The sequence below is a fragment of the Ceratotherium simum genome, chromosome 4 (assembly GCF_057802395.1).
Source record: "Ceratotherium simum simum isolate JZ-2026a chromosome 4, ASM5780239v1, whole genome shotgun sequence".
Taxonomy (NCBI): Eukaryota; Metazoa; Chordata; class Mammalia; order Perissodactyla; family Rhinocerotidae; genus Ceratotherium; species Ceratotherium simum.
The window spans coordinates 37,458,183-37,472,221 of NC_141903.1; the positions used below are offsets into that span (position 1 = coordinate 37,458,183).

Consider the following 14,039-nt stretch of genomic DNA (forward strand, 5'->3'; position numbering starts at 1 on the left):
GTGATTTCTAATTCATTCATTTAAAAAATATTTATTGAGTACCTGTGAAATGTCAGGTACTGTGCTAGGCACTGGTGATAGAATGGTGAACAAAGCAGACTAGGTTCATGCCCTCTTGGGGTTTATGTTCTTGTCAGGGAGACATCAAAGAACAACAACAAAAAAACATGTTTATCAAGTTAATAGATGTTCTAGTTAGAGTTCTTGGTTGCAAATAACAGAAACTGATTCTAGTTACCTCAAGTAGAAAAGGGATTTTTCTGGAGGGTATTGAGGAACTCAGAGAATTACCAGAAAGACCGGAAAACAAGGTAGGGCCTGGCCAAAATTCTACTAGAGAAGATTGTGCTCGGGATACTACCACTTGCTGGCTGGACACTCAGTGCCACCATTACTGTCCCCCTGCCACAGAATATAATCCAACCTGCTGCTGGACTCTGCTGCTCAGGGACATTTGCTGCCACCCACTATATTCTCCACTATGATGCATAAAAAAGTCTCAACCAATGCTGTGCTTTTGTGTTACTCCTCAAGGTTCAAAATCCAGGCAGGAATATCTAGTTGGCTATAGGAGAATGAAAAAGGGAGTATCTGTCCCCCTTTGGCCTGTTTATCAGAAGGCAGGGCTGCCTCCCATCTAATTTGAGATTTTACTAAAACAGGATGCTTTGTAGCCAAATTGCGAATGACTGCCATAACAGACAAGCAAATTGTCCACGTGTAATGATAGAAACAAAATGGGGACTGAGATAGAGACTAATATAGGGGAACTTTTAATTAGGAAAGGCCTCCTCGAGCAGAAAATATTTAGTTGAGAACAGGTTGATGAACTGTCCCAGTTTGCCTGCAACTGAGGAAGTTCCTAGAACACGGGACTTTTAATGCTAATACTGGGAAAGTCCCGGACAAACTGGGATGAGTTGGTCACTCTAGTTGTGAAAGAACCGTATATGACAAGAGTAGAGGCAAGAGCATCCCATGAGGAGGGAATATTGTAGGTGCAAAGGTCCCAAGGTTGAAAAGATCTTGGTATGTTCAAGGAACTGAGAAGCCGGTGTGAGTGTGAGGGAGAGCTACCTGAGGTGGGAACGAAGAGGTAGGCAGGAGGCAGAGCATGCAGGGCCTTTAGGCTATGGTGAGTGTTTGGATTTTATTCTGAGTAGAGTGGGAAGCTATTGGAGGGTTTTAAGCAGGGGAATAGTGACCTGATTTGTTTTATGAAGACCACTCTTGTTACTGGATGAGGAGTGGATTGGAGAGGGTTAAAAGTTGGAAGGAGGAAAAAAAAGAGTTGGAAGCAGGTAAAAGTAGGAAGCTATTGCAGTAATCCCAGGGAGAGTTTGTAGTAGCCTGGACTAAGGTGGTGGCTGTGGAGACAGAGAGAAAATGGATGAATTCAAAATGTATTTTGGATATAGATTCAATGGGACTTGATCCATTGAATATAGGCTGTGAAGGAAGGATGGAATCAAGGATGACTTTAGACATGTTAAGTTTTAGGTGTTTTGTTTCAGAGAAAACAGAAGCAATCAGAAGAAAACTACCTCCTTTTCTCACCAAATATAGCAACCTCTCTGTTCTGATACCTATATAATCTGCCATCCCTCTTGTTACACTGCATGGAGTGTCCCTGCTCCTTCCTATCTAAAGCCCCCTCTTGTTACACTGCATGGAGTGTCCCTGCTCCTTCCTATCTAAAGCCCCCCGCTTCACACTGCATGCTATTAATTCGTTCATTCAGTATTGCTGGGGATAGAGTAGTGAACACAACAAAGTCCCTGCTCTCATGGAGCTTACATTCTAGTCAGGAGGAAACAGACAAATAAACATACATTTATAATATGACAGATGGTAAAAATACTATGGTAGAAAAGCAGGGTAAAGAGAATAGGGAGTACCTTGGGCTGGCCCGGTGGCGCAACCGTTAAGTGCGCGCGCACCGCTTTGGCAGTCCGGGGTTTGCAGGTTCGGATCCCGAGCGCGCACCGATGCACCGCTTGACAAGCCATGCTGTGGTGGTGTCCCATATAAAGTAGAGGAAGATGGGTATGGATGTTAGCCCAGGGCCAATCTTCCTCAAGAAAAAAGGGGAGGATTAGCATCAGATGTTAGCTCAGGGCTAGTCCTCCTGACAAAAAAAAAAAAAGAGAGAAAGAATAGGGAGTACCTGGATTGGGTTGGGGTAAAGTGGGAGTTGATATTTTTAGTAGATTGAGGAGATTAGAGAAAGACCTCTCTGAGAGTAACATTTGAGCAGACATCTGAAGCAGCGAGGGAGCCAAACAAACAGATAATCAGGAGGAATGAGTTATTCCAGCAGAAGGAGAAGCAAGTACAGTGTTTCTGAGGTGGGACTGTGTTTGGCAAGTTCATGGAACAGCAAGGAGGCCAGTGTGCCTGGAGCAAAGTGAGCAAGTGCAGAGAGGGCGATGAGGGCAGAGAGTAGGTAGCAGGAGAGCAGATCATGTAAGGCCCTATAGGCCATTGTAAAGACTTTGCAAAAACCCTGAGTCAGGTGGAAGCATCTCCTCTTGTCTGCTCCTGCAGTATTTCTTCTCGCTCTTTCTCTCTCCTCTATTATCAGTTTTCCCTTTTCTCCTGGATTAATAGTTCTCAAATTTTTTGGTATCGGGACCCCTTTACAATCTTAAAAATTATTGACAGCCCCTAGCCTTGTACCTGATCTTACAGGTTTTTTCCATTGATAATGGAAAATCCATTGATTATCATCCAGTTTTTCTCCATTGATTATGATGATTAGCTATAGGTTTCTTGAGATGCCACTTCTCAGACTGAGGAAGTTCCCTTCTATTCCTAGTTTGCTGAGAGATTTTAGCAGGAACAGATGCTAGATTTTGTCAGATGCTTTCTCTGCATCCGTTGATATGATCATACGAGTTTTTTTTTAACCTGTTGATATGGTGAATTAAATTGATTGATTTTCAAATGTTAAAACAACCTTGGATTCCTGTGATAACCTTACTTGGTCATGATATATTATCCTTTTTATATATTATTGGATTTGATTTGCTAAAATTTGATTGAGAATTTTTGCCTCTATGTTCATGAGAAATACGATCTTTACTGTTGTTTTCCTTGTAATGTCTTTGGTATTAGTATCAGTGTAATGCTGTCATCATTTGGAGAAAATTCTCTTTCAATTTTCTGAAAGAGTTTGTGTTTTTATTTCTTTTTTAAATGTGAGGCAGAATTCCTCAGTGAAGCCATCTGGGCCTGGGCTTTTCTTTGTGAGAAGTTTTTATATTACTAATTCAATCTCTACTTTTTGTAGGTCTAGTCAGGTTTTCTGTTTCTTCTTGAGTCAGTTTCAGTAGTTTTTGTCTTTTTAGGAATTTTCCCATTTAATCTAAGTTTTCTCATTCATTGGCATATAGTTGTTCATAGTAGTCCCTTATGATCTTTTTTTATTTCTGTAAGGTTGGTAGTAATGTCTCCTCTTTCATTCCTGATTTTAGTAATTTGAGTCTTCTCTCTTTTTCTTAGTCAGTCTAGCTAAAGGTTTGTCAACTTTGCTGATTTTTTTCAAAGAACTAACTTTTGGTTCTGTTGTTTTTTCTCTCTTGTTTTTCTATTCTCTACTTCATTAAGTTTTGCTCTCATCTTTCTTATTTCCTTCCTTCTGTTTACTTTGGTTTAGTTTTTTCTTTGGTGGAAGGTTAGGTCATTGACTTGAGATCTTTTTTCTTTTTCTTCTTTTGGTGAGGAAGATTGTCCCTGAGCTAACATCTGTGCCAATCTTCCTCCATTTTGTATATGGGATGCCACCACAGCATGGCTTGATGACCAGTGTATAGGACCACACCTGGGATCCAAACCCATGAACCCCGGGCCACTGAAGCAGAGCACATGAACCCAACTACTACACCACAGGGATGGCCCCTTTCTTTTTTATTATAGGCATTTACAGCTATAAATTTTCATCTAAGAACTACTTTAGCTGCATCCTATAAGTTTTGGTATGTTGTATCTTCATTTTCATTCATCTCAAAGTATTTTCTAATTTTCCTTTTGATCTTTGTTGACCCACTGGTTATTTAGGAGTGTGTTGTTTAATTTCCACATATTTGTGAATTTTCCAGATTTTTTCTGTTATTAATTTCTAATTATTCCATTGTGGTAAGAGAACATACTTTGTATGATTTCAATCCTTTAAACTTTATTGAGTCTTGTTTTATGACCTAGTATATGATCTATCCTGGAGAATGTTCCATGTGTATTTGAGAATAATATATATGCTATTGTTGTTGCGTACAGTGTTCCATGGATGTCTGTTAGGTCTAGTTGGTTTATTGTATCGCTTCAATTAGTTTTTGAGCTTTCTAAAAATGGTACCATACTAAAAGTGGCCATCACTGGCCTTGCTATTCTCACCAGGGCCTTTGCATTTGTTGTTCCTTCAGCCTGGAACACTCTTCCCCTAGGCAACACATGATTTTTCTCTCTCATTTCAGTCTCATTTATCCACATATGTCACCTTATCAGGAAGGCCTTTCCTGAACAAGCTTTCCAACTCCAATATTTTTCCTATCTTTTTATCCTTCTTTATTTTTTACTTATAATACTTATCACTACATAAAAGTACAGAGAATATTTATTTGTTTTGTCTATCTCTTTCACTCTCGTATTCACTGCTATGTCACCTAGTAGAGACTCATGTGTCATGCAGGTGTGTGGATATGGAAGGCTGGAAGTAAGAGCAGGCGTCTTGACTGGAGAAAGAAACTTAAGTCATGAGCATAGAGGGAGAATTTAAACTCATGGGTAGAAAAAATCACCTATGGCAAGAGTGAGGAGATAAAAGGGAAAAGGAACAGGACCTAGCCCTGATGAATCCAACATCCATTAGAGATTTGGTAGGTGAGGAGGCCAGACAAAGAAGACTGAGAAGGAGCAACAGAGAGGTAGAAGTGTCACTGTTCTTTTAGTATTGGGGGTGCCTATACTAGAAATAAACTAAAAAAACTAGGAGGTGCCATTGAAGCCAAAGAAGAAGGGAGTAGCCAACTCAATGGAAGCAACATGTGGTAACATGAAGATTGTTGATAACCTTGACAAGAGCAGTAGAGTGGTACAGACAGAAGCCAGCCCTATGTGTGTTGAAGAGTGTATAGGCTATGAGGAAATGGTGATGCCTCCTTGGTTTACAAAATAGTAATTATTCAATTAAACCTTTTTATAAAATCTGCAGGTAGAATTAAGCTTAGCAAGTTTCCTTTTGTTCTTTCTGGCCTTTTCAGTGCTTAAAACTCCAAGATTTGGAAAGGCCAATGATTCCTTAAAGAATTAAAACCACTAACGGATTGATTTCGAGTGTCATCTAAGCCACCTGGTCCTGATATCTCCCCACACCAGCTTCTAGGAACTGGGAAAATTCCAGCTAACTAGACAAAGCTAAAGTATCATCATCATCATCATCCCTCCATAACCTAGCACTTACACTCTTTGTGAAGTTTCCATTTGTTTTCATATAAACATATTGAGAAGAGTCTGTCAGAACAGTAGTGGCTGTTTCTGTTTGTTAAAGTAGTTTCCTACTATCATTTATTTCTGGCTTCTTATCCTTGGACTATATGAAACCCAAAAAGATGTTTATCACCTTTATTGTCAGCATCATTATTGTCAGCATCATAATAGCTACCAAAGACCTAAAGTATCAGTGCAACAGAATAGAGATTCGAGAAATAGACCCATGCATATATGGTCAACTGATAATTAGATCAAGATACAAAAGCAATTAAATGGAGAAAGCACAGTCTTTTCAACAAATTGTGCTGGAGCAATTGGAAATCCATGTGAAAAACAAAAACAAAAATCTCAATACATTCCTCACACCATATATAGAAATTAGCACAAAATGGATCATAGACCTAAATGTAAAAACTAAAACTACAAAACATCTGAAGAAAAAAACAGGAGAAAACTTTTGTGACCTTGGGTTAGGCAAAGATGTCTTAGATATAATACTAAAAAATGGATACATTTCACTTAGTAGCTAATTAATTCCAAGCTCTTTAAAATGAGCCCTTAGCTTAACAATTATGGTGTGTTCTAGAGAGGCTCTTTTGGTTACAAGAAGCAAAGATTGCGCTAAGGCCAGAAAATTTGAAATCCTGATCTGGCTTTCCCCTGCCTTCTTCTCAGGGCAAAATTGAAGTTATAGGAAGGGAAGTCTGTCATGAAGGCTGGGTAGCCTACTCCTCAGTCCTTTACCACATGTCCTCTCCCACCATAACTTTGGTTCATCCATCCATTCACCATTGGCCTCATGGCCTTGACTGTATCTTTTGGCTTCTTCCTTTTAAGCGTTGGTGTCTGCTGCTGCCTAATTATTTCACCATTTTCCAAGTTAAACTCCCAGGAAAGGGAACCTGATGGGCCCAGATTATTTTTACATATTCTAGGCCACTAAATAGGTGTGTTCAACTAGCAATGTAGTCCAGTCATCAGTGGCTTGCAGCAGGGTTGTTTGGACATAGGGAGATAACTGGCAGGGGTCCAAGGGAAAAGGTAAGTGTAGAATATTGGTTATGTAATATGTGGACTGTACCTGTAGTTGGCACCATGAATGGTAGAGTTTTCCTTGGATGGGACCATGGGTGTGACAAACACTGTAATAGACACAGTTATTATAAAGTGAAATATTGACTTCTCCCAGAAACAATTGACCATCAACCTGTCTTCCAGTCATTACTCTCTTATTGTCTAGCCTCCTCCTAAATCAATCCATAGCAGTTAATGAGATGAGTATATAGAGAAGGTCATATCTAGGCCAGAGGTAGAAAGTATCTGGGAACAAAGGATAAGAATCTTGGATTAGTTGAAAGTTGTTATCAGAGGTCACTTAATATATCCCCCTGCCTCTGGGTATAACACCCAAATCATGCCTTTCAAATAGGCATTAGTTCATCCGCTTGTACTTTATTCCTGGGCCAGCAACTCCCAAGGCTAGTTCTTCATGATATTTAATCCATTTTTTTTTCCTGATGGGCTTCACAGTATCAATCCTATAATGGTCATCCTGATATTTGATTCTCGTGTTTCCTTTTCCCTTGCATGATGCTTATTTTGCTATTTTTCTTCTCCATTAACAACCTCCTTTATAAGAAGGCTGAATGATAATTTTTGTCTCTCACTCAAACTGCTGCCAAAAAAAAGTGGCATATACTCTTGCTTAATATTTTTTCATCCAGGTTAACTTTTTTGGCTTGTCATTGTCAGTTTTGCTGGGGTCCTTAAATCTTGACTGTCAGTGTCTTAGGATCCCATAGAGAAACTGGACTTTGGTTTGTTCTTTATCACATGACTAGAGGAACTGAGCTTGTGTTTGCTTTCTCCTACAAGTATTGGTACATAGGGGCTGGCCCGGTGGTGTAGCGGCTAAGCGTGCGCACTCTGCTGTGGCGGCCTGGGGTTCCGATCCCGGGTGTGCACACTGACGCACCGCTTGTCTAAGCCTTGCTGTGGCAGCGTCCCATATAAAGTAGAGGAAGATGGGCACGGATGTTAGCCCAGGGCCAGTCTTCCTCAGCAAAAAGAGGAGGATTGGCGACAGATGTTAGCTCAGGGCTGATCTTCCTCACACACAAAAAAATTGGTACATATAAGACAGTTAGCTGGAGAATTTGGTTTGGCTCGAGTTAAAACATCTACGGGAGATGGAACATCATGCAGTCTGAGGAGAAAAATATTAATGAGGGGAAGACAGGTTGCTCATCTAGGGCACTGCTTCTCAAACTTGAGTGTTCCTAGAAATCACCTGGGCATCTTGTTAAAATGCACATTTTCAATTCGGTAGATCTGGGGTGAGGCCTAACATCTGGGATTCTGCATTTCTAACAAGCTCCCAGGAGATGTTTGGGCTGCTGGCCTGCAGACATACTTTGAGGAGTAAGAACCTAGGGGTTTGATGTTCCCAAACAGGTATCTCTGAACAGAAGCTGTCTGTATCGCTCCCCTTCATTGCCAGAGAATTTGAACAGGCCACAACTGAAGCAGGTGATAAAATTCAAGGACAACCCAATACCAGATAAAGTAAAGGAGAAGTATTGTTCTAGCCACAAAGAGCTCAGGAAGGTAAGGACTTTTTAAGATGAGAATGTGTTTAATCTTCTATCTCATTGTCTTCTCTACTTTTCTGGTATGGGGATTGCTTTAGCATATCTTTTTTGTCTTCCTCGTTACTTTTACTTTTACTTTTTTATCTCTTTGTTCTTTCCATCTTTCTTTTTGTCTTTTCTATATCTGCATCCATATGTAAAATATTTAACAATAAATACCTATGTTATATTATACTTTTGGAAATGATGTTATCATGCTGTCTTCCCAACCCTCTTTTTTAAGATCTGAGAGAATACAAGGGAACTTTGGTTAGTAAGGATATTTACTGCTGTTTTACCTGTGTTCTAACAGAAACAGCATCATAGAGCACACTGGTTTAGTGGAAAGCAACTTCTGAAAAACTTAGCCCTCATCGCCTACCCCTCCTTTTAAAAAAAATCTAAATATATTTGGCTATTTTATAAAATCAGTATATGATAATATAGAAAAAGCAAATAAACAAAAAGAAGCTGTTGCAAAATGCCCATAATCTCACAGGCCAGAGATAATTACTGTTAACACTTGATGTTTTTTCTTCCAGACACTTTTCTATGCAAATTTTTTTTTCTCTTATTAAAGTGGTATTACAAAGTACGTGTTTTCTAACCTACTTAATGATATTATGAACTTATTTTCATGTCAATGAAATTAATCTACTACATACTTTTTATGGCATAATAGTAATCTATAACGTGGAGAATATGATTTGTTTAACCAAGACCCTGTTAGTGAACATTTAATTTATTATTAATTTTTCTCTATTATAAACATCCTTACAACCAAATCTTTGTGCATATCTTTATTTCCTTAGGAAAACAAGTGGAATTATTAGATCAAAGGGTATGCATATTTTTAATGAGTCTCCACTTCTTTTTATCCCCTGCTTTTTAAACCTTTAACATGAGGTTTGGGAGTGAAAGGAATCTTGTCATCTTCAGGGCTTAGGTCTAAAGAAGATGGTCTCTCTCTGTGACATTAATATCACTCAGATGCTGGAGGAAGATTCTAACCAGGGGCATCTAATTGGTGATTTCTCCAAGGTGAGTTTGGTTACATCCATTCTATATTTCAGTGAATCATTTTGGATCTGAATCTTTTCTTCTCTGTTTGCAGAAGGCACTAGGTATAATTATGCATCCTCGCCAAGTACTCTTTGATATCCTGAAGGTGCTATGGTGGTAGATCTAGGCCCTAAGACATTCCGATGCAAAAGTATTCCTTATTCACTCTGGGAAAATCTAGAGCGGGGGGAAGGTATGAGGCTTTTTACTTTTTTCTTTTTAAAAATATCTTTTAAAATTATGTAAATAATACTTTGTTATTACAGAAAAGGTAGAAAATGAAATGTACCCCAAAGGTTATCAACCAGAGTATTATTACATTTAACATCTTGGTGTATATTCCTCCAGATTTTTTTCTCTGTATTTTCACAAACACACATGCACATACACAAATATATTTTTTGTTTTTCCGCAAAAAATAGTTTATACTGTTTTGTGATGCACTGGGGTTTTTTCCTTCATTTAATATATCAGGAACATCTTTTCATGTCACTAAACAGTTCTGCTTCATCATTTTTAAATAGCACAGTATTTCGTTTTTTTGACTGCCCATAAATCTTGATAAATCCCTTCTCATAGGATATTTACTTTTACAATTTTCCTTTATGAACTATACCAAGCTACATATTTGTAGCTAAGTCTAAAACTTTGTACACATCCTTAATTTGTTCCTTAGAATTAGTTCTTAGAAATAGAATTGTTGCATATGCACATTATAGAGACCATTGATTTTTGAAGGCTTCTGGGGTTTTAAAGGTCATTTGGAAAGAAGGATGATATATGGTCTTTGATCTCAAATTTGGGTATAGAAAACTTGCTGTTATTTCAGCTCTTGGGTATTTCTAGGTATGTGCGCTGCCAACCGTGTCAGGGAGACACCAAGATCTGAAGTACGTCAACCCAGAAACAGTAAGCAGATTTCTGGAGATGGTAACTGATTACATAAGCTACCATCTGGTCTGTCCTGTCCATAAAATCCTCACTTCCATTTGTATTCCTCTCACTGTGTTCACTCACATAGGCTCCTCATTCAACTGAAGCTGCATTAAAGGACTCTCTTTTATCCCATTCTTCTGTTGCCATTGTTTTTAATTAAACAAATGATATATAATTGTTATGAAACAAAGAAAGGAAGAAAAGAAAGAAAGGATAGGAAAAATCACCCAATTAAGGTGACCTTACATCTTGGTTTACATGTTACAATCCCATTTACACCTATTAGTACAGGGTAATTATTAATAGTGTTCTCTTTCACTCTCAAAAGTGTCCCAGTTTGTGCAATAACTATTTAGTTACCTACCCACAATCTTGCCACCAGAGATAACCGCTAGTAATATTTTCCTTATGGCCTTCCGGATTTTATTCTGGCACATGTTTTATAAAAATAGGATCATAATGAACATGTAGTATTGCAATTAGCTTAGTAAGACATTATAAATATCTTTCTATATCAATAAAAAGACATCAATACTATCCTTTTAATGGCTATATAATATTCTATTATACTGACTTGTATAATTTATTTAACCAAACCCCTATTATTGAATATTTATTTGTAATATTTTGATAACCTAAAACAATGCTGAGATGAATATTATTGTGCCACATCTTTGTGTACTTTTCTGTTTACTTAAGATGTTAGAAAAGAAATTGCTGAGTCAAAGTGTAATTACATTTATTTTTATATGTATTTACAAAGTTCCCTCCCGAAAGATTGAGCCAATTTACACTCCTACAAGTAGTGTAAGTTTCTGCTTCTAGGTATTAACCCTTTCCTTCCATATCCTTTTCTGAAAGACTTGCTTTCTTCCTTTACAGTGGAGGGTGGGGAACCATTTCCCATCTCTTCTTGCAAAATTGGGATCTCTAGCTGCTACCTGTGCCATTTGGATGTCTTCTGAGAGGCTGATTGCAGCCATGCTTGCCTCCAGATGAGCAGCCTGAATATAGTTTTCCCTGGTGTCCTGGCAATACCAGCTATTTTGGTTCTCCAAAAAGACCATTTTCTATTTTATACTCTTATGTGAGGTGGACTGAACCATTGCCACAATTCAAATATAGGAGGACTTTGGAGGCTGGGCATACAGTGGAATCCTGGGTGACTAAAGGGAGAGCAAATAAGAAACTGTGTGACTGGCTCTTCTCTCCCTTGGAGTGACAGTGGGCAGGGTATTCAATCATATTTTCTGTGCAGGTGGCTGCCTTACTGTCGGGGAAGTTCCAGGGTCTGATTGAGAAGTTTTATATCATCGACTGCCGCTATCCATATGAGTACCTGGGAGGACACATCCAGGTGAGGTTACATTGGGGTCATTAGTGGGGAGGAGCTAGAAATGGCTCTTGATTGAGAAGAGTCTGTGGACAAAGGGTCCTATGAACTCTAAAACTAGGGCAGAGATTATACTTTTGGAGCACATCAAGGCTGTAAGTCCTCATTTCTGTTCTAATTCCGTACATCTTGAACAATTTACTTTCCCTTTCCTTCCTAGACCAATCTCCCTTTTTTCTGTAGGAGCCAAGGGCTCCTACCTGGAAATAAAAACATTAATCCAAGGACTGAGAAACACTTTGCAAACATTTACCGCTCATAGATGTTCCTCACAATGATTCCTACACTTTAGGCGGTTCAGTTCTACAAACATTTATCAAGCACCTACTACATACCAAGCTCTGTGCCAGGCCCTGGGAGTAGATACAGAGGTATAATTAGATCTCTGCCCTGAAAGTGCTTATAATCTAGCCTTCCTGGCCCAAATATCCCAAGATGTTATCCCAGTTATTTCCAAGTTTTGGAGCTGTCCACAGGCCCTTAAGGAAATACTTATTAAAATTCTTCTACAGGGAGCCTTAAACTTGTACAGTCAGGAAGAACTGTATAACTTCTTTCTGAAGAAGCCCATTGTCCCTTTGGACACCCAGAAAAGAATAATCATCGTGTTCCACTGTGAATTCTCCTCAGAGAGGGGTCCCCGAATGTGAGTGTCTACATGGGGTAGGGTGGGTGATAGAAATGGATCTTAACTTGAGACTTAACAACCAGGGACCTTCCCAGAGCAGTTCAGACAGAGGCTGAGATAAATGAATGCTTTCTACTGCGGTTTGAAGAATGTTAGGGAGGTGGAAGGAAAGGGTTTCTACAATTTAAAAATTTGGAGCAGTGAAGGAAAAAGGATTGGGAATGAGACATCAATGGAGGAAAGAAGAAAGTGTGGTGCTACTTGAACCTTTTTTTTGTGTGTGAGGAAGATCAGCCCTGAGCTAACATCTGTCGCCAATCCTCCTCTTTTTGCTGAGGAAGACTGGCCCTGGGCTAATATCCATGCCCATCTTCCTCCACTTTATATGGGACGCCGCCACAGCATGGCTTGACAAGCGGGATCCGAACCCCGGCCTGCCCGCAGCAGAGTGCGTGCATTTAACCACTACGCCACTGTGCCGGCCTCTACTTGAACCTTGTTTTGTAAGAACAGTGAGATCTGGAGGTCTTTTTTGGAGTTAGCAATAGTCTCTTCTTCCTCCCCCTCCCTAGGGAATGGCCCAGGGAATTCTAACCTTGCTTCTTTCCACCCACCCATCTCCGGATTTTCTCTAAAGGTGCCGCTCTCTGAGGGAAGAGGACAGGGCTCTGAACCAGTATCCTGCATTGTACTACCCAGAGCTATATATCCTCAAAGGGGGCTACAGAGACTTCTTTCCAGATTATATGGTAAAGGATGGGGCATATGGGGCAACAGGGGAGCTCAGACTTGGGGAGCCAACTTTAGCATGAAACTCCCAGAGCCTGCAAAGCCCTCTGAGGAGAAACTGCTGCTCCTTCTTAGCCACTACCAGCAGCATCTCTCTTATACTTAGTAGGCAGAGTTCAGGAGTCTAGAGGATCCCTTACTCTGTCCTCTACCTTTCAGGAGCTGTGCGAACCACAGAGCTACTGCCCTATGCATCACCAGGACCATAAGGCTGAGCTGCTGAGGTGTCGGAGCCAGAGCAAAGCATGGGAAGGGGAGCGGCAGCTGCAGGAGCAGATTGCCTTACTGGTGAAGGATGTGAGCCCATGATAATGGATCAGTCGCTGGCTGCCTAAGAGTCACCAAAAGACACTGTAGAAACTCTGAGCAGAAAGAGGCCATCTTCTATGTGTTAACCCAAGATCGTTAAAAGATGTCTGCAAATCAACAGGCTGCCAAACTAATGAAATCCCAGGCCTGGCGATTGGTTAGAGTTCAGTAAAGCTGCTGGCTCGTGGTTAAGTCCTAGAGCTGGCTCTGTAAGGCTGTAGCATGGGGTTGCATAGATATTTGTGTTGCTTCAGGAAGTGGTTGCATTCTCTTCCCAACTACTTGTGTCTTCTCACAATCCAGCCAGCTCTTTCTCTCCCTGGGCTTCTGGCTATGCAAAAGAGTTGCCCACCTTCTTTCTCTGTATTTTCCTGCTTTGTTTCCCTCTCTTTCTTTTTCTTAAATGGGAAAATAAACATTGCAGAATGAGAGATGTGATTGTGAGCCCAGTCTGCTCCTAGAAGATCTGTATAAGGTAGTGATCACTAAATCAGACTCCTTCAGACATAAAGGTGCAACCATCTCTATTCAGAGCTGAGGCCATGGTGCTTTGTTCTAGACCAGTGGTTCTCAAAGTTTGGGCCCTGGACCATCAGCATCATCTGAACTTGTTTGAAATGCAAATTTTCGAGCCCCACCCCAGACCTACTAAATCAGAACCTCTGAGGTTCGGGCCTAGAAATTTGGGTTTTAGGGCCGGCCCTGTGGCTTGGTGGTTAAGTGCGCACGCTGCAATGCTGGTGGCCCGGGTTCGGATCCCGGGTGCGCATCGAGGCACCACTTCTCCCTCCATCCTGAGGCCGAG

At 40.2% G+C, this 14,039-nt stretch overlaps 1 protein-coding gene across 8 annotated transcripts in view; it reads left to right on the forward strand.

Annotated features, from left to right (window-relative positions):
* Window positions 1-13,665, forward strand: part of CDC25C (cell division cycle 25C) — a 28,907-nt gene extending 15,242 nt beyond the window's left edge. For 6 of the 8 annotated variants that reach the window (XM_087429734.1, XM_087429733.1, XM_087429737.1 and 3 more), the window contains 7 exons: window positions 7,942-8,094; window positions 9,057-9,158; window positions 10,026-10,088; window positions 11,374-11,472; window positions 12,021-12,154; window positions 12,774-12,885; window positions 13,085-13,665. In XM_087429734.1, coding sequence (XP_087285860.1) covers window positions 7,942-8,094; window positions 9,057-9,158; window positions 10,026-10,088; window positions 11,374-11,472; window positions 12,021-12,154; window positions 12,774-12,885; window positions 13,085-13,234 — 813 coding nt within the window. In that variant the 3' untranslated portion in view covers window positions 13,235-13,665. The remainder of the gene's footprint in view (window positions 1-7,941; window positions 8,095-9,056; window positions 9,159-10,025; window positions 10,089-11,373; window positions 11,473-12,020; window positions 12,155-12,773; window positions 12,886-13,084) is intronic. The other 2 variants (XM_087429738.1, XM_087429739.1) reach the window with 2 other exon arrangements.
* Window positions 13,666-14,039: the final 374 nt, after the last annotated feature.